At 43.7% G+C, this 27,253-nt stretch overlaps 1 protein-coding gene across 1 annotated transcript in view; it reads left to right on the top strand.

Moving 5' to 3' along the window:
• Positions 1-27,253, top strand: part of HOMER2 (homer scaffold protein 2) — a 315,280-nt gene that overhangs the window by 188,610 nt on the left and 99,417 nt on the right. Inside the window, exon 5 of the mRNA XM_077472968.1 lies at positions 2,454-2,593. Within this exon, the coding sequence (XP_077329094.1) occupies positions 2,454-2,593 (140 nt within the window). The remainder of the gene's footprint in view (positions 1-2,453; positions 2,594-27,253) is intronic.

The raw sequence follows: 27,253 nt of genomic DNA, 5'->3' as shown, positions 1-27,253 counted from the left end.
TTTTCCTGAATCTGCCAAATCGGAAGTCATCTTCTAGTACCGTCCTTATTAAAGCCTCTCTGTAATTTGACATGAAAGCTTGCAAATCCGTCTGTAATTCCTATCATTTTCTGAGCTCCCACACTGACAGACAAGGGCCTCTCCTCTCATACTTGTGTGTCACAGACTTTTCAAAGTATCGCTGATGCTGTAAAATACTCATCAGGGGTGAAGGAGACAACACTGTGTGTTTAGAAACATAGGAAATGATGGGGCTTGATTTATTAAAACTGGAGAGTGCAAAATCCGGTGCAGCTCTGCATAGAAAACAATCGGCTTCCATTTTTTTTTTTTTTGTTATTGAACAAACTGAAGTTAGAAGCTGATTGGTTACCATGCACAGCTGCACCGTATTCTGACTTCTCCAGTTTTAGTAAATCAACCGCATAATGTATTAGAGCATTACTATGAAGTGAAAATCCTAGATGGATGTATGGTGTGGAATCCTGCACTAGATAAACAAATGTGTATTCTTTTCCAATCATTTTTTATTAGATATTGCAAAAAGGTAAGTACAAGACTTAAACATTTGCATAGAACGCAATCAGAATTCCAAAGACTCATATCAGAATGCGATGCATTTACAGTAGGAATGGACAGCATTGTTTCCAGTAAATATGCCATTTCCTTGGCATAACGCAAGATGTGTAGATGATTAACACAACTGTATTTCAAACACCAACTAATTTGCTCTCCAACCCACTCAAGACTGTGCAAAAGGGGACGAGCTTGATTAGATACTGTAATGTTGCCATGACAGTTTGTCTCCGGCTCCGTGAAAGTAGTGGATAAGGGATGGAGTACAAAGACATGTCCAATGTGGTTGCATAGGCAACATGTTGTTACATCCCGGTATGGGCCTTTAGATATGGTACAAAACTTCAGAAATAATGGTCTAGTGGCCATTTAACAGAAACTGTTAGAGAAGGAAGAAAGGGATATAGTAAAGGGTGCAACCTATTTCATCTGGGGACGGTGAAACAGCATGATATAAGAGTCTATGGCTAAGTGCAAAGCCTGCAGGAAAGCTGCAGGTACACTGCACCCCCGTGGTGTGGGTAAACCGCAGTGCATCAGTGTGAAAGTAGCCCTATACTATTATGCCCAGTGTATTGCTTCATACTGACCTGAAAATATCTTATTTTCTGCTGCTGACACCACTCTGGAGATCGCTAGCCAGGATAAGAGATGGAGTGCAGTTGGTATCACTGCATGGTACAGGATCCGGCACTACAGAGGAGGCATTGGCTTATGCAGCTCTTGCTCCCTACTACAGCTCCAACTTTACAAGTAGTTCCTGCATTGCACTCTGTTTGATTCTCTGGAATGGTGGGTCAACAAGCCCAGACTGCCCTTTACCAATCACCTGGCCGCGATCTACAGGTTGCTGACCCCCCCCCCCCCCCCCCACACACTCTATAGTGTGTACTAGTCTCAATCCAAGGCACCTAGTTTGATTTCTGTCTGCTAATTCTTCCCTCTGCTATATGGATGAATCTCTTCTGACCAGTTATGCTGACACCACAGAATCCTAGGAGATGGCCCTGCATCCCCTCCAGCACACAAAGTGATTGAAAGCCTCAGCTGTGCATGTTTCCCTATGAGACTGTGTAGAGTGGGGTGTGTTTCTTCCCTCTTCCCAGCCAAGAAATAGCCTTTGATTTGTGTGTTTTAGGTGAATGTAGCGAAAACAGGGCTGCAGATAAACTGGTAAAACTTCATGTAGGATTTGTTTAATCTCTGTATCACCTGAGGCCAGTCACTTCAATGGGTATATGTAACGGTTTACAACCACTTTGGGTTAAAGGAATTGGGACTGATCAAAGGTCTGCGGTGCCCTTATTGTTCACTGGCACATTGGTTGTTTAAAATGTGTAAATAGACACACAGGTTAATGTGTGTGTGTGTGTGTGTGTGTATGTATGTATATGTGTGTGTGTGTGTGTTATATAAAAAAAATATATGTATGTGCAGATGTCCTAAGCATTTGCAAGTGCACCACAAATGTTCGCTGGTTTGTTTGAGCTGCCAATCAGAGCAGATAACCATGTTACAATCTAGTGTCATAATGCAGTATTTTTTATTTTTTTAAATCCCACATAATAGCCACTATATGGAATTGACAATCATAGGAAATAATCATTTTACAAACAATACAGCGAACATTTATGGTGTACACACAAATGCTTGAGATATTCGCACAGCCAATATTTGATACATACACCCCTTAAAGTTGAAAAAGGTTACTGGCCACTGGATTAGATACCTTATTACCAGATATAGGTACGATTGTTAGGGCTGATTAAGACGTGGGTTTTGACAAATGTGGCTGTGGCATTACTTTAACACTTCCATGGCTGGGTGACTTCATGTATAGTTATTGTCAGTGTCTTAAGTTTTCTGTCTTTGTTTAGGAGTCAGGACGGGAAACGCCTTCGTCCACCCGAGCGTCCAGTATAAATGGGACAGATGATGAAAAGGCCTGCCACGGCACACCCCCTGACTCTGAACTGAAGACTGAGAATGATAAACTTAAAACTGCCCTTGCACAAAGGTAAGTTGCTCATTGTGAGTTCTCGTTTATATAATATGGCCTTTAGTTTTATTACTGGTTAGTTTCCTGCATACAGATTTCTGCTGAGACACACATATATACTCAGGATCTCCTGCTCTGTAGGTTCCATTTATAATTTTTTGGGGATTTTACTGTCCCTCTAAAGGTAGTCAGGCCTAATTCCTTTTAGGAAACTGACCATTTTAAATTGGGGTTGATTTACAAAATGCAAATAGAATCTTCCATTTGCAGGGGAAGTTGCACTATGCTAGGGAATTTTCCCTAAGGACTGTTTGACATGGGCTTCAGCTTGTATAAGTTCATTGTGAAGCTTTGACAAAGCATTTGCAGAGCTTTCAGCAAGCTTTGTTGAAGCTTTTAGAGTGCCATTCAGCTCCAGTTTGTAAATATTGCACACAGATCCTAATGGGAGTTCTGAATGCCACTTTAAGCAAGCTTTTACCACTTCTGGAAGCTTGCTAGCAGCTTGCTTAAAGTGACAATCAGCACTCCCATTTAGGATCGGTGTTCATTTACAAATGAGCTGAAAGGTATTGTCAAAGCTTCAACAAAGCTTGCTGAAAGCTCTGCAAATGCTTTGTCAAGGTGTGATGTTCACACTGCTCTTACAGTGGTGTGAAAAAGTGTTTGCCCCCTTCCTCATTTCCTGTTCCTTTGCATGTTTGTCACACTTAAGTGTTTCGGAACATCAAACCAATTTAAACAATAGTCAAGGACAACACAAGTAAACACAAAATGCAATTTGTAAATGAAGGTGTTTATTATTAAAGGTGAAAAAAAAATCCAAACCATCATGGCCCTGTGTGAAAAAGTGATTGCCCCCTAAACCTAATAACTGGTTGGGCCACCCTTAGCAGCAACAACTGCAACCAAGCGTTTGCGATAACGTGCAATGAGGCTTTTACAGCGTCCTGGAGGAATTTTGGCCCACTCATCTTTGCAGAATTGTCCTAATTCAGTTACATTAGAGGGTTTTCGAGCATGAACGGCCTTTTTAAGGTCATACCACAACATCTCAATAGGATTCAGGTCAGGACTTTGGCTAGGCCACTCCAAAGTCTTCATTTTGTTTTTCTTCAGCCATTCGGTGGTGGACTTGCTGCTGTGTTTAGGATCATTGTCCTGCTGCAGAACCCAAGTTCGTTTCAGCTTGAGTACACGAACAGATGGTCGGACATTCTCCTTCAGGATCTCTTGGTAGACAGCAGAATTCATAGTTCCTTTTATCACGGCAAGTCTTCCAGGTCCTGAAGCAGCAAAACAGCCCCAGACCATCACACTACCACCACCATATTTTACTGTTGGTATAATGTTCTTTTTATGAAATGCAGTGTTCCTTCTACGCCAGATATACTTGGACACACACCTTCCAAAGAGTTCCACTTTTGTCTCATCGGTCCACAGAATGTTGTCCCAAAAGTCTTGGGGATCATCAAGATGTGTTGTGGAGAAATTGAGACGAGCTTTGATGTTCTTTTTGCTCAGCAGTGGTTTTCTCCTTGGAACTCTGCCATGCAGGCCATTTTTGCCCAGTCTTTTCCTGATGGTGGAGGCATGAACGCTGACCTTAACTGAGGCAAGTGAGGCCTGCAGTTCCTTGGACGTTGTTGTGGGGTCTTTTGTGACCTCTTGGATGAGTCGTCGCTGCGCTCTTGGGGTAATTTTGGGCGGCCGGCCACTCCTGGGAAGGTTCACCACTGTTCCATGTCTTCGCCATTTGTGGATAATGGCTCTCACTGTGGTTCGCTGGATTCCCAAAGCTTTGGAAATGGCTTTATAACCCTTTCCAGACTGATAGATCTCAATTACTTTCTTTCTCAATTGTTCCTGAATTTCTTTGGGTCTCGGCATGATGTGTAGCTTTTAAGGATCTTCTGGTGGACCTTACTGTGTCAAGCAGCTCCTATTTAAGTGATGCCTTGATTGTGAACAGGTGTGGCAATAATCAGGCCTGGGTGTGGCTAGAGAAATTGAACTCAGGTGTGGACAACCACAGTTATAGTATGTTTTAACAAGGGGGGCAATCACTTTTTCACACAGGGCCATAATGGTTTGGATTTTTTTTCACCTTTAATAATAAACTACTTCATTTACAAATTGCATTTTGTGTTTACTTGTGTTGTCCTTGACTATTGTTTAAATTGGTTTGATGTTCCGAAACACTTAAGTGTGACAAACATGCAAAGGAACAGGAAATGAGGAAGGGGGCAAACACTTTTTCACACCACTGTATATATAAGCTGAATCCCATGTGAAACAGGCCTAAATCGTAATGATTAGGGTAAAGCTCTGCTGACTCCCATCGTCCAATCATGTGCGAGAATTTTTTTTTTAACCAGTTCCCGTCCGCGCTATAGCCGAAAGGTGGCTACAGCATGGGCTTACTTTGCTGGGACCATTGCTCGCTGTGTCCTAAGATCACAGCAAATCACAGCGGCCCTTTACCATGTGATCAGCTGTGCCCAATGACAGCTGGTCACGTTATAAACATAAGCCAGCTATCAGCATTTCTTTCCTCACGGTGACAGCATGAGGAGAGGAGAGCCAATAACCGGCTTGTGTGAAAGGGACATCTACACTGATAATCGGTGCAGTCCCAACGGTGCCCACCAGTGCTGCTAGTCAGTGCAGCCTCATCAGTGCCCATCAGCGCACATCAGGGAACAAGAAAAATTACCTGTTTGCAAAATTGTTTAACAAACTATGAAAAGGTTTTTTTTTTTGTTTAGCAAAAGAAAGAAAGCTCTATTTGTGTGAAAAAAATGATAAAAATGTCATATGGGTACAGTGTAGCATGGCCACGCAATTGTCATTCAAAGTGCAACAGTCACTAGTAGGCAAGTGGTTAGTTTCCTTGCACATGATTGGATATTCTTCAAAAAGTAAAATGTCACCACATTCACCAAGCTCTAGGGATAATGCCTTTGCAAAGTGCAACTTCCCCTGCAAAGTGAACAGTCTGTTTGGGAGTTTTACATTAACTCTACCATAGAGAAATTGGTGTTGTTCATAAGAATATTTACAGGTTAGAAAACAAATGCAGACATCCTATTGGTGCATGCCAGCTTTGCGCCCACATATTTGTGGTAAATAAACTGTAGATTAGGATGGCCAGTTCTCCTTAGGAAAATCTGTGCCTACGGCCAGACTCGGCAAGGAGTAGGTGGAACACACTCCTCTGATCTAATCCCAATTCCTCTTCAGGCAGCACATTATTGTACATGCTGACTGCACTGCCTGGTGCTCAGCACGACTGTCTGACCAGCGGGAGTCATTAAAGCTTAACTCCAGGCAAGAAGCTAAATGCACGTTTTTTTCACCTTTTAAATACAACAATTTATTTGAGTAACAGAGAAAAGGGTTTACAACATGCTGGGAGACAATTCATGAGACTCCGTATTTTACGAAGTTACAATAAACATGGTTAACATGGTGGCTGTGGGCAACATTGGATGATCATTTATAGTATTTACTTTTTGCCAGTATTTATATTGTGCCGGCAATTTACGCAGTGCTTTACATACTATTCCTTTACATCAGCCTTATCCTTATGGGTGAACAATCTAAGATTCTGAACTCACATGTATACACATACTAGGACCAATTTCAACAGGAGCCAATTAACTTACCAGAATGTTTTTGGAAAGTGGGACAAACTCCATGCAGATAGTGTCCTTTAAATTGAGGTCTGCAGTGCTTCAAGGCAAATGTGCTTACCACTGTGCCACCCAAGTAAGGCTTATTTATATTTGTCTTACCCCCCTGAGGAGCAATCTGCAGTGGTTTACTTTTCAGTGGGTGTTTTGTGTTGCCTCCTAACGGTCTGTTTAAACTAAAAGCCTTCACCACTTGTCTGCATTGCATGTGGTTTTGGGAAGGTTGCGACACAGCCCCATTCACCCATTCACTTGTAGTACCACCTGCTGAACAAGACTGGCAATTAACTTTTGCCACGCCACGCAAAGCAACAATTTCAGTAACAGTTCTAACATGCATTTTAAAGGAAAAGCTTTGGGACCTTAAAAAAAGCACGTGACACATAGCTGGCGGGTCAAATGCATGACAGCACGTGTTTATATATATATATATATATATATATATATATATATATATATATATATATATATATATATATATATATATATATATATATATATATATATATATATATATATATATATATATATATATATATATATATATATATATATATATATATATATAGAGAGAGAGAGCGAGAGATTTAATACATATATATGTCATTAATAACACATTTGCAGTATAAAGTAAAATTATTTTGAGCCGGCTTATAATCCATATCATAAAATATATATTAAAATCATTAATGATTGCAGAAAGTTCATGAAGATCTAAGCCAGGGGTAGGCAACTTTAAAGAGATGGAGATCCACCTGAACTACATGGGAGAAGTCAAAGATCACCGGGAACAATGTCGCTTCCTTGATCTAAACCTCTATAATTACTATACTACTTGTGTTGCAATTGTGTGCATTGCATGGCAATCATGGGTTTAAACCCGGTAGCAAGGAAGCAACATAATGCCTCCTCACCACCTGTCAACACACACACTTGGATTGCTTTTCAGAGGAGCAGCAGTGCTTGCTGTACATGTGAATGAGCCCTTAGTTGCATTTGACATCGGCACCCTTAGGGCTCGTTCACACGTAAAGTTTAGGGATGGTAAAACAGCAGGATATAATAGAAGTCAATGGCTAAGCGCAGACCCTACAGGAAATCTGCAGGTACACTGCATCCGAGGTGTGGCTAAACCGCAGTGCATCAGTGTGAAAGCAGCCCTATACTATTATGCCCGGTGTATTGCTTCACATTGACCTGAAGATCACTTCTTTCATCCTGCTGGCACCACTCTGGAGATCGCTATCCGGGATAAGAGATGGAGTGCAGTTGGTATCACTATGCATGGGACAGGAGCCAGCACTACAGAGGAGATATCGGCTTCTGTGGCTCTTGCTCCCTACTACAGCTCCAACTTTACAAGTAGTCCCTCTGCATTGCACTCTGTTTGTTTGATGTTCTGGGATGGTGGGGTCAGCAAACCCAGACCACGATTTACCAGTCACCTGTAGATGGCGATCTACAGGTTGCTGACCCCTGATCTAAGCTGTAAACACATGATTATAATGCATCTAAAAAAGCTTGACACGTGCGTTCTATGGCATTCACTTCACTTCTTCAGGAGCAGATGCAAGGTGAGTATCTGCCAAAAAAACATAGATACCAATGTAGTTTGAAGGTTAGCTCAAAAAAAGAAGCTCCAAATTCAGCATGCGGTGTTGCAAATTGAGGGCTGCCAGGGATGTGTCTGTCCCGGGAGCTGTGGCAGTGACCTGTGGAAAGCCAAGGCACATACATGCAAACCCCCAGATGGATTTGGCTCTCAGTCTCATAGTAGTTATACATGCAGGTGACGGCTCCGGTGAATATCTGTAAGGTCTCATGTACACAGCTGCTGGTAAACAGATGTTTAGGAGCAGTTGGGCATTTTTGTTCAGCTGCCCCTGAACTCTCTTCTGTGTTATCCTATCAGTACATGTACACAGGGTCGTTTATAGTTCTTTATAGGCAGTTGGGTTTAGATGCATTTTTTGGAAAGCAAAAAAATGCATCCAGGAACGATGTTTAGAGGCATTTGAAATGCAGTCATTTTTAATGCAGATACATTTTTGACTATTTGAAAAAAACGCATCTAAGCGCAAACACGTCAAAACGGACGTTTTTAACCACTTCCCGACCGGCGCACGCCGATGTACGTCGGCAGAATGGCACGGGCAGGCATATTGGCATACAGGTATCTTTAATGCCGCCCTGCCATCGCAAGCGTGCTGCCGGTGGCGCGCTCCCGTGCTGGTCGGGACCCCCATGAGTCCGATCGCGGGTCCCGCGGACTCGACCGCCATGGGCATACCCGCGATTGTCTCACGGGGCGGCTAAACTGGGAGATGCCGTTGTAAACAGCATCTCCCCGTTCTGCCTAGAAACAAGTGACGCTGATCTCTGCTCCATGTGATTGGAGCAGAGATCAGTGTTCACTAAAAGAAAGCCCAGCCCCCCACAGTTAGTAACACACCCCTAGGAACACTTAACCCCTACACTGCCACCCACTGGTTAACCCCTTCACTGCCAGTGTCATTTACACAGGAATCACTGCATTTATATAGCAGTGATTGCTGTATAAATGACAATGGTCCTAAAAATGTGTCAAAAATGTCCAATGTGTCCGCCATAATGTCGCAGTCACAATAAAAATTGCTGCTCGCACCATTACTAATAAAAAAAAAAATATATTAATAAAACTACCATAAAACTATCCCCTATTTTGTAAACGCTATAACTTTTGCGCAAACCAATCAATAATCGCTTATTGTGTTTTTGTTTTGTTTTTACCAAAAATATGTAGACTAATACGGATCGGCCTAAACAGAGGGAACATTTTTTTATTTTTATATATTTTTGGGGGATATTTATTATAACAAAAAGTAAAAAATAATGCGTTTTTTTCAAAATTGTCGCTCTATTTTTGTTTATAGCGCAAAAAATAAAAACTGCAGGGGTGATCAAATACCACCAAAAGAAAGCTCTATTTATGAGGGAAAAAAGACGTCAATTTAGTTTGGGAGCCACGTCGCATGACCGCGCAATTGTCAGTTAAAGCGACGCAGTATCGAATAGCAAAAAGTGGTCTGGTCTTTGGCCAGCAAAATGGTCCGAGTCTGAAGTGGTTAAAAGAGTTACTATCTGTCAAGGGAAATCATTTAGGAGAGGTTTTAAAACGTCCCGTGTACATTAAGCCTAAAGAATAATTGTGAATGGATATAGTAGGTGGTGCCGCGTGCTAAAATAACAAAACCTACGACTATTAATAGGATGAAAAGAAATGGCGAGCATGTGGGCAAAATAAGTGGCATTAAACCTCAACCAAAGTGTGGAATAATTATAAGCATTGCATTGAACCCACTAAAAAATTTCTCCAGTAGGGGACTGATAGTGATATGATTGTACCAGAATATAGCCAAAAACATCAGCGGCTCACGTGCCTCCATCCCTGTATAGCAAAGTGGGTTGATGAGGGGTTTTGGGACTTTGAATGAAGCCCATGTTCTAACATGTAGTTCGTTATTTGCGTCACTTTTGCGATTGGTCACTATGGCTGCGACAGAATAAAAATAATTGCCTCCAGTTTGTAGATAACTCAGTCGCTGGGCTGAGAGTCTGCCTGGCTTGTGATTGACAGTGGGCAGATTCCAAAACTGCTACGTTGCCCGCTAGTAGCTACAGAATCTGTCCGGTGCGATCTGCTGTCAATCACAAGGCAGGTTGACCAGGTGTGGCGCTAGTCTTTCAATGTTTCCCATCCGGTTCGCCTCCCTCGTGATTGAAAGCAGATGGCAGTGGGCAGATTTCATAGCCACTATTCAGTCCAATAGTTGTCATTGACAAGGGAGGCGGACCTGATGGCGAACTAGTCTCAGATTTGCCCATCAGCCTCCACCCACCGAACAAACCTCTTCTACTCAGAATGCCTCAATAATGTAGTTGGGGGGGGTTTATTTACTAAAGCTAGAAAGTGCAAAATCGGGCTGAAAATAAACCAATCCACTTCCAGGTTTTATTGCCAAAGCTTAGACAAGCCATACACCGTGTACATTTTTCCTGAAACCATAATTCCCCCATCAACAGACAGTATTGACAAGGGAATGAGCAATTGTATTCTCCCGGAGACCAGGGGAAGCGGTCCCCGCCAGGAGAAGACCATGATTATCGCTAGAGGCTATAGCAGCCACTAGCGTTAATTACAAGAGAATCCAGCAGGCTGGTTGCATCCAAGTTGATCGATCAACTTGGTACATTCAGCCTCAACCATCAACGGTTCAAATCTCAGCCAGTTCCTGTTGAACCAGCTGAGATTTCAACTGTGTATGGCCCTCTGATTCCTACTGTATTAAATTGTATTGTAACTGTACTGTATAAACTTGGCGCTATATAAATCCTGTATAATAATATACAGGGGGTCCCGACTTACGAACACCCGACTTACGAAACACTCCTAATTATGAACAGGAAGCTGGGGGACCCTCTGCCGTTCTGCGTGGACCATCTGCCATTCTGCGCAGCCAGACGGAGCCTCGGGAAAATGTCTTGCATGTCCGTAATTTGGTGCACATGCGCCAAACATTATTCAACGGAACATCAGAAATGTCCGTAATTGACGTTCTGCGCATGCGCGGTCGACTTACAAACATTTCCAGACTGCAAACAGGAGGAAAGTCCCTAACGGATTCGTAACCCGGGGACCCCCTGTGTGTCTGGCCTTAGTTGAGGTTAGATGCTAATTGGTTTCTATGAAGAAGTGAGCCTCATTTTGCGCTCTCCAGCTTTAGTAAATAAACCCCATTATGTTGTTGAAACTAATGTGGCAAAGTGGCAAATCAGACGGATATAGGATGGATAAGGAATATGGATAATCAATGGATGTATTAATAGCACTTGTGTATTGTCAAACACTATTAAAGCTGAATGCACAGTTGAAACGCGTATAGATGCACAGTCTTATCTGTGCATGGATTCATGTTTCTGAACAGCCACTTTATGATTCACACAGGAGTTTAAATATGCTGCAGAAAGATAGGAATAGAATGAGCAGGGTGATGGCTGAATACTGTGTTGCTGATCCATCTTTGTCCAATCAGCAGGCAAGGGGTGGGGAGATGACATCACTCTATCCCTGCGCAAACTGTTGGCGCTACATATCCTGTATAATAATAATAACTCTTAGCAGAGAAAATTGTCACCTCCCCACCCTGCTGATTGGACAAAAGTATCAGCAGCATAGTGATCATAACTCTGCTTCCTCAGTTTTTTCCTCCTGACATTGCCTTTAACTACAGGCAGAATGCAGCAGAGTATTTTTCTTAATTTTTGTGTTTGGAATTTAGCTTTAAAGTGGTTCTTAAGGCAGAAGGTACTTTTACCTTAATGCATTGTATTAATTAAGGTAAAAAAACTGCATGCAGCTCCCCTGCAACCACCCTAAATACTTACTTGATCTCCATCCAGCGATGTGCATGACAATATAGGCTCTCTTCCTCCTCATTGGCTCAGAGCCAGCAGTCGGAGCTATTGGCTCCCTGTCAGTCACAACCAGTGAGAGAGGAGAGACCAAGCTGCTGTGTGTGTGTGTCAATAGACACACAGAGCCAGCTCGGGAGCGAGCCCACACAGAGTGCCCCCAAAGCAAGTGGCTTGCTATGGGGGGCACTTGGCAGGGGACCTAAGAAGAGGAGTTTAAGGGCTGCTCTGTGCAAAATCATTGCACAGAGCAGGTACGTATAACATGTTTATTTTATATTTTTCAATTTGACCCTTTACTATCACTTTAAGTGGAAACTCCTATCAGTCACCTCGCTCCCTCAGGAACAGCAGTACCAGCAGAGTTAGTGAGTCAGTCATCAGTCACTGGATTCAAACATATTTTGAACAAACTTAAGTCTATACTTGAATATAAAAATAAAAAGAATAATTCAAATGGGGCAGACTTGATGGATCGCTTGGTCTTCTTTTCTGTCTTTCTTAACCTCCTGCCATTATACTGCAGCAGGTTGGCACGGCTGCGCATACTGCCGTAGGTGTACGTCCGCTGCTTTAAGAGCTATAGGGGGGCCCGCGGTGCGATGCGGGAGCGGATTCGAGTGGCCCGTGATGTCCACTGTTGACCTGCAAGCTCTTCTCAGAGAGCCAGAATGAGGATCTGTCAATGTATACAGACAGATCCCTGTTCTGTCAGGAAAGTGTAGAGAGAGATTTGCTGTTCCTAATAATCAGGAACAGCGATCTCTCTACTCCCCTGTCAGTCCACTCCCCCCACAGAAACACCTCCTTAGGAAACACTTAACCCCTTGATCGCCCCCTAGTGTTAACCCCTTTTCTGCCAGTGACATTTCACTGGTCCCAAAAAAGTGTCAAGTGTCTGATTTGTCCACTGCAGTGTCGCAGTCCTGCTAAAAATCACTGATCACAGCCATTACTAGTAAAAAAAATAAAAATAATAATAATAATAAAAATGCTATTCTGTAGAAGCTCTAACTTTTGTGCAAACCGATCAATATATACGCAATTTTTTTTCTTTTTATCAAAAATCTGTAGAAGAATACATATTGGCCTAAACTGAGGAAGAAGTTTTTTGTTTGTTTTTTTTCTATACTTTTTTGGGATATTTTTTATAGCAAAAAGTAAAATATATATATATTTTTTCTAAATGTATTGTTTATAGCGCAAAAAAATAATAATCGCAGAGGTGATCAATTACCACCAAAAGAGATCTCTGTGTACAATGTCGCATGACCACGCAATTGTAAAGTGACGCAGTGCTGTATCGCAAAAAATGGCCTGGTCAGGAAGCGGGTAAATCCTTCCGGGCCTGAAGTGGTTAAGGATGCATTCTTAATACGGAGTTAAACCTTTGCTTATGTTGCCGATAACATTTTAGTTGCTTCAGTTATCTTGGTACATCCTGATACTTCCATGTTGAATTATGTCACATAACGTGGACGCTAGAATAACAATCTTTTGTGAGATGGAGCCATAGATGTCCTGTCATAGTTCTCTACACGTTATGGCAGATTTTTCATATGTATCAGATATAAATAGAATTGTGATACATTATTTGGAGCCTTCAGCTATTGTCACTTACATTTGAGATGGACGTGGTCGTCATGTATCCAGAAGGCATAATGCATCATGGAATGTCCCATGGGCAGAAGCATGAGCAGCATTTGGTTTGGAAGTCACATTGAATTAAGATAACATTGCTCAATGCTCACATATGATGAACAGAAAAGCCAGAAGGAATCCTTTACTTCTAACAGCGTACAAACTATTGTCCTCACTACTCTACGATCACTCTCTAGAAATCGCTCGAGGAAATCTGCTGCTGTTCTGGCACACAAGGGAAAAAATGTTTTCTTTTGGCTTTAGTTATATTGTTGAAATTTGCAAAAGAAAATGCCTTGTAACCTCTTAAATCTCCTGCTCCAAGGGTCACATGGGAAAAAGACTGTATTTTATGCTGTAGATAATTGATAATACGTGCGATTTCAGGAAGGCATTTGTCATGACTGGGCTCAGCCCTTCTTTCTCAAAGCTGGCCGCTCAGCTGTCGGCTAATTGCCAGCTGTTATCTCTCCACAATGACTCACCTATTGATGATATCATGCTCGTCAGTCCTGCCTACTTAAAGTGGTTGTAAACCCTTACAGACCGCTTTAACCTACAGGTAAGCCTAGATTAATGCCGCGTACACACGACCAGACATTTCAACATCAAAGGTCTGACAGAACGATTCCGGCAGACCATTCGATCGTGTGTGGGCTGCAGCGGACTTTTGATTTGCAAAAGTCTGACAGACTTTAGAAATAGAACATGTTTCAAATTTCTCCGCCGGAACTCCGTCGGACCCAGTTCCTACCGAGAAATCCGCTTGTGTGTATGCTAGTCCGACGGACCAAAACTGATGCGAGGGCAGCTATTGGCTACTGGCTATGAACTTCCTTATTCTAGTCCGGTCGTACGTCATCACGTTCGAATCCGTCGGACTTTGGTCTGATTGTGTGTGGCCAAGTCCGTTCATTCGGAAAGTCCGTCAGAACTCTGTCAGAACTCTGTCAGAACTCTGTCAGAACTCTGTCAGAACTCTGTCAGAACTCTGTCAGAACTCTGTCAGAACTCTGTCAGAACTCTGTCAGAACTCTGTCAGAACTCTGTCAGAACTCTGTCAGAACTCTGTCAGAACTCTGTCAGAACTCTGTCAGAACTCTGTCAGAACTCTGTCAGAACTCTGTCAGAACTCTGTCAGAACTCTGTCAGAACTCTGTCAGAACTCTGTCAGAACTCTGTCAGAACTCTGTCAGAACTCTGTCAGAACTCTGTCAGAACTCTGTCAGAACTCTGTCGGACCTAGTCCCTCTAAAAGTCCGGTCGTGTGTACGCGGCATTAGTCTTACCTGTAGGTGCAAGAAATATCTCCTTAAACTATACGGTTAAGGAGATATTTTCCTAAAAACGGGCACTGATGTCTACGGCGCATGCACGCCGTAGGCAACGGCGCAGGCGCACTGAGCGTGCCTTTAGTGAAGGCGATCATGCCTTCGCTGTATAAATGGTATGTGGCGCTACCTAAATCCCTACACTCATAAATATTACCTAACAATAATACAGTAATTCACATCAATCCTAAATGTGTAAACATAATAACATGATGATGTGCAAAATAAGCTGAGACAACGTGCAAATCCACAAATAAATGTGTGAATTCTATAGGACAAATAATGTGCAAAAAAGCCAATAAAGTGCAAATGGCTTAGCAAATGATTCAGGTGAATCCGTGTATCACACTAATGATGTGATCTGGTTAGCAAATAGATTTCTTATAGCAAAGTCCCAAAAGTTATAAGCAATGCTTCCAAAAGTTCAATTGATTCATGCAAATCAAACTGGGTGCAAAACACTTCAAACAGTGACAGTCCACCGATGATCTGTGTTCCAAAGTGCTCCGGAGTGCCCCTTGTTTCCCCCAGCCTCTCACCTCAATAATTGGCCACTACAGGCCATATGACGCTGTGTATAACTGGCTGTAAATAACTCCGCCTTCTATCCACGCAGGTTCAGCCCGTCATATAATAACGTGCATCTTCGATAATATAAGCTCATATAGGATAAGGGAAAATTAAAAGGCAGGTGGGACAAATTCAAGTACCGGTAGTTCTTATTTGATACGCTGTTACTATATGGTGATAATGTCAAATTCATAAATGACACATGTCTCAATAAAGAGTACCTGTCAGTGCCAAAAGCTACCTTAAGGTGTCTTGCTCACCCACTGTGATGGCAATAAAGTTAAGAGATGTATAGGGTTGGGGTTTTTCCAGTATCGTACTTGCCTAGGTGGATGCAGCATCCACTCTTCGCTCTCTGGAGTGCTAGGCTGTGGAGGGGGGTGTAGCTGCCGCCTCAGGTTCTCAGCGGCTTACTAAGAGGCTGAGCCGGGTGTTGGTCCAGGGACCTGGCGACTCCTGACTTCCATTATGGTGATTACGTGGACCCTGGGCCGACTTCTGTGACATCAGCAGACCACTTGCCTCCAACCCTGCCGTCAAATGACGGCGGGGCGGTGCGGCTCTCATTCTGGGACGAAGTCATATGACATCATCCCAGAACGGCTGATCTCGCGTGCCAATCATCAGTGCCCTGATTGCAATAAAGCCCCCACAGTGCCAGCAATATGTGCCGAAAAGTACCAGAAATGAGTGCCCACCAGTGCCACCAATCAGTGCCCATTAGTATTGCCAATCACTGCTGCCCATAAGTGGCACCCATCAATGCTCATCAGTGCCACATATCAGTGCCCATAAATGCGGCATATTCCTACCTCCTCATCAGTGCTGCCTGGCGGTCACACGATTGTGAACCCCTCCACGCCTCCCGGCATCTGAAACCCCTTAAATGGCCAGGAGGTGCCGGCACCAAGAGGTTAATTTCATTATTTAATTTTAATATATTTAATCTTGCATACATTTCTATATATAATCAAGCAGCAGAAGGTGCTTTTTTGACTTCTCAGATGTGCACAATTAATATGGAATTAAAGTTTCACTAAACCCACATCGTAAAAACAATCTCAATAAATGGTGCATTTCATGCTGTTCATACTTGCTCAGTCATTATGGGATTCTATTTCTGTATTCTGCAAAAATCTGGTTGATCTTGCTGCTCTCTATTGCCACCTTCTGTTCATGTCCCCAATTCAGCTAGGGATTTTGCAGCTGTGGGGGCAACTCTTGCACATGCTCAGTTTTCAGTTTTTATGCTGAGCATTTCCTCCCCATCACATCTGAGCAGCCCATGTGACTGTAGAAGTCAAGCATGTGAGTGTATACACAGTGGTAAATGACAGCTCATTCCCTCCCTCCCTCCTCCACGCCCACTAACCGGCTAAACACAGCAATTTTTTTTTTTATAGTATAAACTATACATATATTTTTCTATTAAATAACATTTCTAATCATAGGAAGTTTAATAAAACAGTTCCCCTTTACATCAGATTCCACAGAGTTCCCCTTTTACATCTGAATACACAGAGTTGCCTATTTGGATCTGAGTTCTCTTTCACTGTAAGGGGACTCTGCAGACTCTGATGTAAGGGAGAACTCTAGGGACTCTAACATAGGGGATGCTCTGGGAACCCTGATTTAAGGTTGAACACTGACAACTCTGATGTATGGAGAGGATTCTGATGTAAGGGGAAACACTGTGCCCTTTGGTGTAAAGTCTGTAAGGGGTGCTCTGAGAACCCTGATCTACCTTAGTGTGGGCAAGAGAAAAGGGGGGAGACTTCAGTCAGAGACAAGGATGGATGGTGAGCTCACTCCTTGGCAATCCGCGCCTCTCATACTGATGTTTCTGAGGCTGCTAGACTTCAAATTTCCGGCCCCCACTTCGCTTTTCGGAGGCACAGCACAGAGGAATGGAGTGTGGGCAGACACGGAGGGGTAGGGGCGGGAGGAAGAGGAGCAGATAGAGCCCCCTCTCCTCTCCAGTCTGTGTGTGTGTGTTGGGGGGGGGGGGGGGGGTTTGTTAGTGCCTGCTTTGAGAAGTGTAAAAGAGGGTGTAACAGACACTGCAGCCAGCAGCCGTGCTGGGAAGCCATAGTCGGGTCTGAATAATGTGTCCGGACGCATGATTCCATACCCGAACTGTCCGGGTGAATCCTGGAGAGGTGGCAACCCTAGGCGGGATATTTCATGTACTGTAGATTAATGGTGGCTTTACTTCCCTCTTATTCTAAGACACAGGCTGGAGGGGAGTGACAGCCTGTGACCTGCAGAAGTCCACCCATACCATATTATTTTGGCAAAATAATAAAGTTTTGACTTCAAATATACACTCACTGGCCACTTTTAGCTACACCTTGCTATTACCATGTTGGATCCCCTTTTGCCTTCAGAATTGCCTTAATTCTTCGTGGCATAGATTCAACAAGTTGTTGAAACATTCCTCAGATTTTGATCCATATTGACATGATAACCTTCGCACAGTTGCTGCAGGTTTGTCGGCTGCTCCCGTTCCACCACATCCCAAAGGTGCTCTAATGGATTGAGATCTGGTGACTGCGGAGGCCATTGGAGTAGAGTAACCTCATTGTCCAGTGGTGAGATTATTTGAGCTTTGTGACCTGGTGCATTATCCTGCTGGAAGTAGCCATCGGAAGATGGGGACACTGTAGTCATAAAGGGATGGACATGGTCATCAACGGTACGCAGGTAGGTTGTAGCATTTAAACAATGCTCAGTTGGTACTAAGGGGCCCAAAGTGTTGCAAGAGAATATCCCCCACATCTTTAACCCTTCCCGCCGAGCGTACGCAGGTGTGCGTACTTGGCTTCCGGGGGGTATACCGGGATGATGCCCGTACCTGTAGGCATCATCCCGGTACCGTTTTTTACAGTGGACGATTGGCTATCCGGCCATAACAACCGAAGCGGCTAAAAGCCGCTCGGCTGTTATGCTGGAGGAGCGGGAGGGGACCCCCCCCTCCCGCCCCTGTTACCGGCGCTCCCGCTCGATCGAGAGCACCGATTCACGATGTGATGCCTCCAGCTGCTGGGGTGGAACTGGAATGACGCCGTAATCGGCGTCATTCCAGTCTCCTAATAGTAAACACGGAAGCGACATCATGACGTCCCTTCCCGTTTACTCGGCTGCCAATGGCGCCGGTTTAAAAAAAATATACAGTATTCAGAATCGCCATTTTCGGCGATCTGAATACTTTGAAGTGTAAAGGAGGGGTGGGGGGTCTTTTAAACCCCCGATCCCTCCATAAAGAGTACCTGTCACCACCTATTACTGTCACAAGGGATGTTTACATTCCTTGTGACAGCAATAAAAGTGATCAAATTTTTTATTTAAAAAAAAAAAACAATTTATTCATTTAAAAAAAAATAATAATAATAATTTTTAAAGCGCCCGCCGTCCCCGCGAGCTCGTGAAGCAAAGAAAACGCATACGGAAGTCGCGGTGTTCAAATCACACATGTGAGGTATTGCCGCGATCGTCAGAGCGAGAGCAATAATTCTAGCGCTAGACCTCCTCTGTAACGCTAACCTGGTAACCGTAAAAAAAAATGTAAAGCGTCGCCTATTGAGATTTTTAGGTACCGTACTTGGTCGTCATTCCACGAGTGCGTGCTAGGTAAGCACCGAATGGGTTTTTTGGTGCCGAAACCGATACCGAAAATGAAAAATACACTATGCCGAAAACCGAAACCGATACCGAAACAACACCAATACCGAAAATGACTGTTTTTAAAAAATATTTTTATACAGGAGGTGGTCAGAGACTGGGGACGTGGTACAGGAGGTGGTCAGAGACTGGGGACGTGGTACAGGAGGTGGTCAGAGACTGGGGACATGGTACAGGAGGTGGTCAGAGACTGGCGACATGGTACAGGAGGTGGTCAGAGACTGGCGACATGGTACAGGAGGTGGTCAGAGACTGGCGACATGGTACAGGAGGTGGTCAGAGACTGGCGACATGGTACAGGAGGTGGTCAGAGACTGGCGACATAATAAAAGAGATAAGTGCAGCAAGCGTTGCCCCCAGTGATGCAGCCAGCGTTGCCCCCAGTGATGCAGCCAGCGTTGCCCCCAGTGATGCAGCCAGCGTTGCCCCCAGTGATGCCGCCAGCTATGCCCCCACTGATGCCACCAGCTATGCCCCCACTGATGCCGCCAGCGATGCCCCTCTGCAGTGAAGAGAGCCGTCTGGTTGAATAGAGCGCCGGGAACATCACAGCTTTAATTTCAATAGCTGTGTGTTCCCCGTCGCGCGCCGTCACACACAGCCCCTCCCCCTTGTCCAGGCACTTTGATAGACAGATCACCCGTCCAATCTAGACAGGTGATCTGTCTATCAAAGTTCCCCGGACAAGGGGGAGGGGCTGTGTGTGACGGCGCGCGACGGGGAACACACAGCTATTGAAATTAAAGCTGTGATGTTCCCGGCGCTCTATTCAACCAGACGGCTCTCTTCACTGCAGAGGGGCATCGCTGGCTGCATCAGTCCTGCGCTATTCACCCCCATCATGGGCGGCACCAGGGGCGGGGCAGGGGCTGAGTTCCTCCCCAGGCCCCGCCCCATTTTTGGCTCAATTATCGGCCGTTTTTTCCTTTTGGCAAATTGCCGAAAAGGGCGTTTTCGGCCGATATGTTTCGGCGGCCGAAAATTTCGGTGCATCCCTAGTGCGTGCGATTATAAAGTGTGACATGTTTGGTATCTATTTACTCAGCGTAACCTTATCTTTCACATAATGCAAAAAAATTGGGCTAATTTTACTGTTTCGTTTTTTTCCCAAAAATTTGCGTTTAAAACACCTCTGTGCAAATACCACGTGACATAAAATTTTGCAACAATCGCCATTTTATTCTCTAGCGTCTCTGCTAAAAATATATATATATATATATATATATATGTGTGTATGTATATATATATATATATATATATATATATATATATATGTGTGTGTTTGGGGGTTCCAAGTAATTTTCTAGCAAAAAAATATGGATTTTAACTTGTAAACACCAAATTCCAAAAATAGGCTTAGTCATGAAAGGGTTAAATCGCCACCACCAGCCTGAACCGTTCATACAAGACAGGGTGGATCCATGCTTTCATGTTTATGGCAAATTCTGACCCTACCATCTGAATGTAGCAGCTGGAAATGAGATTCCTCAGACCATCGTCAAATTTTGATGAGCCTGTGCAAATTCAAGCCTCAGTTTCCTGTTCTTGGCTGACAGGAGTGGCACCCGATGTGGTCTTCTGTTGCTGTAGCCCATCTGCTTCAAGGTTTAAAGTGTTGTGTATTCAGGGATGGTATTCTGCATTCCTTGGTTGTAATGAGTGGTTATTTTATATACTGTTCCCTTTCTATCATCTCCAACCAGTCATCCCATTCTCCTCTCACGCCTGACATCAGCAGGGCATTTTCCTGCATACAACTGCTGCTCGCTGAATATTTTCTCTTTTTCGGACCATTCTCTGTAAACCTTACAGATGGTTGTGCGTAAAAATCCCAATAGATCAGCAGTTTTTTTTTTTAATACTCAGACCAGCTTGTCTGGCACCATCCACCATGCCATGTTCAAAGTCGCTTGAATCCCCTTTCTTTCCCATTCTGATGCTCGGTTTGAACTTTTGGAACTTCGGTAATGAATAACCACAAATGTACTGTGTGAAACGCGTCTACAAGACTGTATGCTGGTGTCCTCTTATGTCACTTTGGTGATTCAATAAACGTCAAATTGGACTTTCTTCAATGTGCAGCCATTTCTTCTCTATTGAACTTCTGCAAGTTGTCTTCACCAAGTTTAGATACCTAAATGCATCGAGTTGTTGCCATGTGTTTGGCTGATTAGCAATTTGTGTTGCCAAGCAAGTGAACAGGTGTACCTAATAAAATGGCCGGTGAGTGTATATTTGTATGCCAGTTTAAAAAAATGTATTGATATTTATTTATTTTTTACTCTGTATTCCAAAGGCTTTTTGTTTGTTTTTTTTAAATGTGATCAGCAGCAGTGGACTAGAAGTTCCTCCTGCTTATGTTTCTGTGCAGACAGGCTGAGTCATGTGACAGCTATATATCAATTACAGTAAAAGTACTCAAATGTCACGTAAACTAATATCCTTAAACTCTTTAAACTAAGTCCCTAACACTTAACTAAACCCTGTAGCAGACGGTGGCGGCCCGACCATATGGGGCGCAGGAGCACCGCCCCCCCCTATCAATGCGTCCGGCCCCTAATCTACATGCAGGGTGCCAGACGCATGGATTCCAGTGTTTTGTTTTTTTAAGCACATGATTAGAGCCAGAAGCTCTAATAGGCTTTAGAAAGGGGTGGGCTCGGGGGCGCAGAGCACCGCACCCCAAGCACACCCACTTGTGTGACAATATGCCACCAACCGCCACTGATAATACTCGCCTGTTCCAATGCTTAAAGACTCTATGCCCAGTGCTTGCAGTTCTGGCCTGCAAAGTAGCAGTTTTAAAGTATCTGGTTTTATGTAAAATCATATATATTAATCCAAATTGGGTCCAATTAGCCATTTTCCCTCCCTGGTGTCATAGTAAGTGTTAGGCCCCTTTCACACGGGACGGATCAGTAATGATCCGCCCCGTGGTGATCCGCTTGCTCAGCGGGGATCGCTCCGTTGTCCCTGCTGAGCTGGCGGATAACAGGGCGGTCCCGGCACACTGTGCAGGGACCGCCCTGTCCGCTCTCCTCTATGGGGGATCGGATGAACACGGACCGTCTGTCTGTGTTCATCCGATCCGCTCGGCAGACGGATAGAAAAATAGGATTTTCCTCTGTCTGCAGAATCGGACAATAGCGGAGGCGGACGATAGCGGGTGTCTGCGGATGTTCATCCGCAGACACCCGCTATCCCATAGGAATGCATGTATGTCCGTATTTCATCCGCAAACTGATGGAAGAAATACGGACATAATGTCCGCATGTGTTAAAGGGGCCTTACAAGGTCTCAGGTGTGAATGGGGAGCAAGTGTTTTAAATTTGGTGTTATCGCTCTCACTCTCTCATACTGGTCACTGGAAGTTCAACATGGCACATCATGGCAAGGAACTCTCTAAAGGGAAATTAAAATAATCGTTGCTCTACATGAAGATGGCCTAGGTCAGGGATATGCAATTAGCGGACCTCCAGCTGTTTCAAAACTACAATTCCCATGCCTCTGGGTGTCAGAGTCTTTCTATGCCTAATGGGACTTGTAGTTCTGCAACAGCTGGAGGTCTGCTAATTGCATTTCCCTGGCCTGATCTATAAGAAGATTGCCAAGACCCTGAAACTGAGCTGTATCACAGTGGCCAAGACCATACAGCATTTTTAACAGGACATATTCCACTCAACAGGCCTCGCCTTGGTCGACCCAAGTGGTTGTCTTTTGGCAAAAGGACGTATGAGTGCTGCCAGCACTGCTGCAAAGATTGAAGGGGTGGGGGGTCAGTCTGTCAGTGCTCAGACCATACGCCACACACTGCATCAAATTGGTCTGCATGGCTGTTGTCCCAGAAGGAAGCCTCTTTTAAAGATGATGCACAAGCAATCCCACAAACAGTTCGCTGAAGACAAGAAGGCTAAGGACATGGATTACTGGAACCATGGGTATCATGGGACCAAGATAAACTTATTTGGTTCAGATGGTGTCAAGCATGTGTGGCGGCAACCAGGTGAGGAGCACAAAGACAAGTGTGTCTTGCCTACAGTCAAGCATGGTGGTGGGAGTGTCATGGTCTGGGGCTGCATGAGTTCTCCCGGAACTGAGGAGCTACAGTTCATTGAGGGATCCATGAATGCCAACATGTACTGTGATATACTGAGGCAGAGCATGATCCCCTCCCTTCCGAGACTGGGACACAGGGCAGTATTCCAACATGATGACCCTAAACACACCTCCAAGATGACCACTGCCTTGCTAAAGAAGCTGAGGGTAAAAGGGGATGGACTGGCCAAGCATGTCTTCAGACCTAAACCCCATTGAGTCTCTGTGGGGCATCCTCAAGTGGAAGGTGGAAGAGCGCAAGGTCTCCAACATCCACCAGCTCTGTGATGTCATCATGGAGGAGTGGAAGAGGACTCCAGTGGCAACCTGTGAAGCTCTGGTGAACTCCATGCCCAAGAGGGTTTAGGCAGTGCTGGAAAATAATGGTGGGCACACAAAATATTGCTACTTTGGGCCCATAGTGATCACACTTCATTTGTGGCATCATATGGTGACTACACTTATTTCTACAGGGAAAACACTACTGGGTTACTTCTATACAGGACTAAAGAAGGAAATGTCCAGGACATAATGTTGTCCTTTGACAAGATGGTAGTGTTGGAGGCGACCTCCTGCCTTCCAGCGCATAGAGGCGATTCAGTTCGCATTGTGCGCTATACAAGTATTTCATTCATTCCCAATCCACAAAATAGAAATAAGCCCAGAGATTACGGTAACCATTTGATGCCATAAATCTAGTGTGACCACTATACTGCAATCAGTGGAACTGGATAGTTTTCTTAGTTTTCTTGGAGCCCTTTCATTGACGATCTTGAAGTTGAGATATCTACAAAACATGTTGACCACAACTGTTACCTGTGAAACATGACACCGTATAATGCAAAGGTGGTCTTTGTAGTGTACTGTATTAAAAAAAAAAAAGTTGTATTGTGTATCATATGTGGTCCTTTAAACATTTATATGATGTGATTAATACATTTGGAAAAAAAATTTATATTTATGTGGTGAATGTTTTTTCTTGGGTGCTGTCCTAGGAAGTCCCTAGTTCTTTGTCTCCTGATTTTAATATGATCTTCAATACAATTGGCAGTTCACTGGCTGATTTCCAGTGTTTCCATGTTCTTAAATATACAGCAATAAAAATGCACAGGTCTAATTCTACAAAAAAAGTTGTTTTGCCATCTCTGTCCCCGCCAAAAAGATTTCCCCCTTCCTGTCCCTTTGAACTAGTCAACAGTACAAAAAGCGAGGGACCAGATGGTAATGCAAGTCTATGCCACACATGTCAGTCTGTTTTTTGGACAATATCCAGCTTTTTTTTTTTAAGCCCTGAGCTGAGACTGTTCCTTTATTAAATTGAAAGTGCCCCAAAAAGCTAACCCTGCAAAACATAGTAAATATTATTCTCACCTGTTGCTTGTGCTGCCAAAGAAAATGCTGATGCAGGGATATTCTTCAAGGAAGTCTTTACTGAAACCAACACTTCTGGAAGTATCACATTTTAAGATGCCCATTGCATTCATTGGTTCCTCCCATAGACCCTCACTCCATTAATGTGTCCTATAGAGATGTAGGGATCAGTGGAAGGAACCATTGAGCTCAGCAAGTGACTGGAAGACCATAAGTGTCCGTTTCTGAAAACACTTCACTTTCAGAATTTCTCTGCATCAGAGTGGTGTCTGGCAACAAGGACAGTGGTAAAAGTAATATTTTTTTTTCAGGGACAGCTTTCTGGGCAGCTCGGTTTTAGTGGCAAGGCCATTTTTATCATTTAAATTGAATTAGGCCCCAGTTGAAGCAAAGAAAGGTCTCCCGGAATGAATGTGTGAGTGGCAGCCTCAACCTGGACTCCGACCAGGCCTTTCCCCAACATGTTTCGCCCATGACTAAGCTCAGTTGGGGGTGTGGCCTGGTCAGGGTCCAGGCTGAAGTTCCCACTCACACATTCATTCAAGGGGACAGCACAGATAAGCGGCTGTAGGTAGACCGTTCTTTGCCTCAAGTGATTACAGGAGCCGGAATGAGCTCCCTCCCATGCTGGCACTCCCAGCGGCAAATGTATGAGACTCACACGCCATTGCAGAGAGCTTGAGCGGCACACCAAACAGTTTCAGATCCAAGTTAATGAAGGTTGCACAGCTTTTTTGTTTGTGAAAAAAAGAGAAATGTAGCCCCTCTCCATGCTGAAACTGCGTATAAATCCTGTTTCAGCACCATGGGGAGCTCCAGTAATGAGACTTGCCACTAGCTTAATCTGCATGTAAACCCTCACAATGAACTTCTCTTATTTGGTCTGCTAAATACACCATTGAACTTGTTTTGTGATATTTGATAAGTGTCAAAACCTACCTGTGCACAAGGGGCGTAGGAGAGGGGATGGGAGGTCTTTGAACCTTGTAATCAGTCAGTAATGAAGTCAACAGGGCTGATAACACATGCTAAAAACAAAAATCGCAGTTGAAAATGCACTATTGTCAAGCCAAAAAAAATAAAGGGAGGAAGACACTATATTTTGACACATTTTTAGTACATAAACATTTTATCATCCTATTCATCCTTTGTATTAATAAATCTTGGGTTATGCACTAGACATTTGCACCTTCCTGTGTGCTTTTTTTTGTAGTTTGTAGCTTTACCGTGGTTTCATAATAAACCTCACTCATTTATGAACATTCTATTGTTTATACCAGTGGTCTGCAAACTGTGGCCTGTGAACTGGGTGTAGCCCTATGCCTTTATCTGGCCCTTGGGGTACTGTGCCCCCCACTGGTACTAGGCACTATTCCTCCCACTGAGACCAATGAGGCACCATTCTTCCCACAGACCCCAACAGTGGGACACTATTCCTCCCACTATCGCCAACCATGGGGCATTACTCCTACTGACCACAGGTGCTATATATATATATTTTTATTCCCGCTGACCACCAAACCTGAGACTTTGTTTATTTCCACTGGCCATAGTCTGGGCCCCCTAAGGACTGAAGGACAGTAAATTGGACCTTTGTTTAGAATTTTTAAAGACCCTTGTTTTATCCCATAGTATACTGAGCATAATGTGTGTCCTTAGCAGTGAAATTTTAAATTGGTCATTCATGCTGGAATTAGTTTATTTTTTCTTATTTGATTATATGTAATAAAGTAAATATAGAAATATTTTGTGCCTCTTTTATACTTGGATGTTAAACAGTCTATTATTCAAGTTTTACTGAATTGTGAGATCATTTAGCATTGTGAAGTGAGCTGTAGATTTACCACAGTGCAGATCAATATGGACACTTGTTGAAGCCGATACTGTGATCTATTTGAAAGCAGTTGCTGTGCTCTGAGTGTACTCAATAATGTAAACCATGGGAATGGAACAGCTGCTGCTCTCTCCTTCAAGTGTTCATAGCTTAGTGCCATTTTTAGAAAAAAATAACAAATGGCTTATAATAGGTTTCACCATTTCATACTAAAAAACAGTTACTTAATGCTCTTTGCTTTATACCTGATAATCAGACCAGTTACCAAATACTAAATAAATCCACAAAAAAACAAAATCCATACTAAAAAATACTTTAGTGTGACACAAAATAAAACATTTGTTAAATGCTTATTACTGTATATGCATACACTAAATTTAAAGAGAAACAAAAGCTGTTTTACACTAAAGTGGTTGTAAAGCCACTTTTTTTTATTTCTATAGTTTTCTCTGTTAGATGACCTAATGTTCCCAAGCGTATGTGATTTATAGAAATATGCTGCCTAATACCTTATTTCTGAGCATCGCTCTGCACTCAAGTGACTGTCCACTGGTCTCCTCTCCCAATCTGACAACTGCAGGAAGAGGTGCTGAGAATCCCCTACTGACGTCAGCCAGGACGAAAGGAAACCAGCGGGCAGTCATGTGAGCGCGGCTCTGAAATAAGGCATTAGGCAGCATATTTTTATAAAGCACATAATCTGGGGAACATCAAGCTAGCTAACAGAGGAAACTATAGAAAAAGTTATTTTTCCAGCAGGAGTAGGGGAGCGGATGGAGCAGACAGGGAGGGAGGGAGTGGGAGAGGAGGACGTGAGAGCTGTGGATGAAGGAGGCATGTAAACTGACCACGGTGTCAGGGCTCAGCAGCCATGATAAACTGTGGTCAGTTTACAGGGGGGGGGGAGAACCAGGAAGGATCAGCCAGGTATATCAGATGATACAGGGGGCCAAATTACACAGCACATGCACTGTGCTGTAGAATATGCTTTAAAGGAACAGGATCCATT

The sequence above is a fragment of the Lithobates pipiens genome, unplaced genomic scaffold (genome assembly GCF_037356315.1).
Source record: "Lithobates pipiens isolate NorthernLeopardFrog02 unplaced genomic scaffold, aLitPip1_a1.2 Scaffold_8, whole genome shotgun sequence".
Taxonomy (NCBI): domain Eukaryota; kingdom Metazoa; phylum Chordata; class Amphibia; order Anura; family Ranidae; genus Lithobates; species Lithobates pipiens.
Note: the sequence above shows the minus strand (reverse complement) of the source record. Positions and strands in the feature narration are given on the sequence as shown.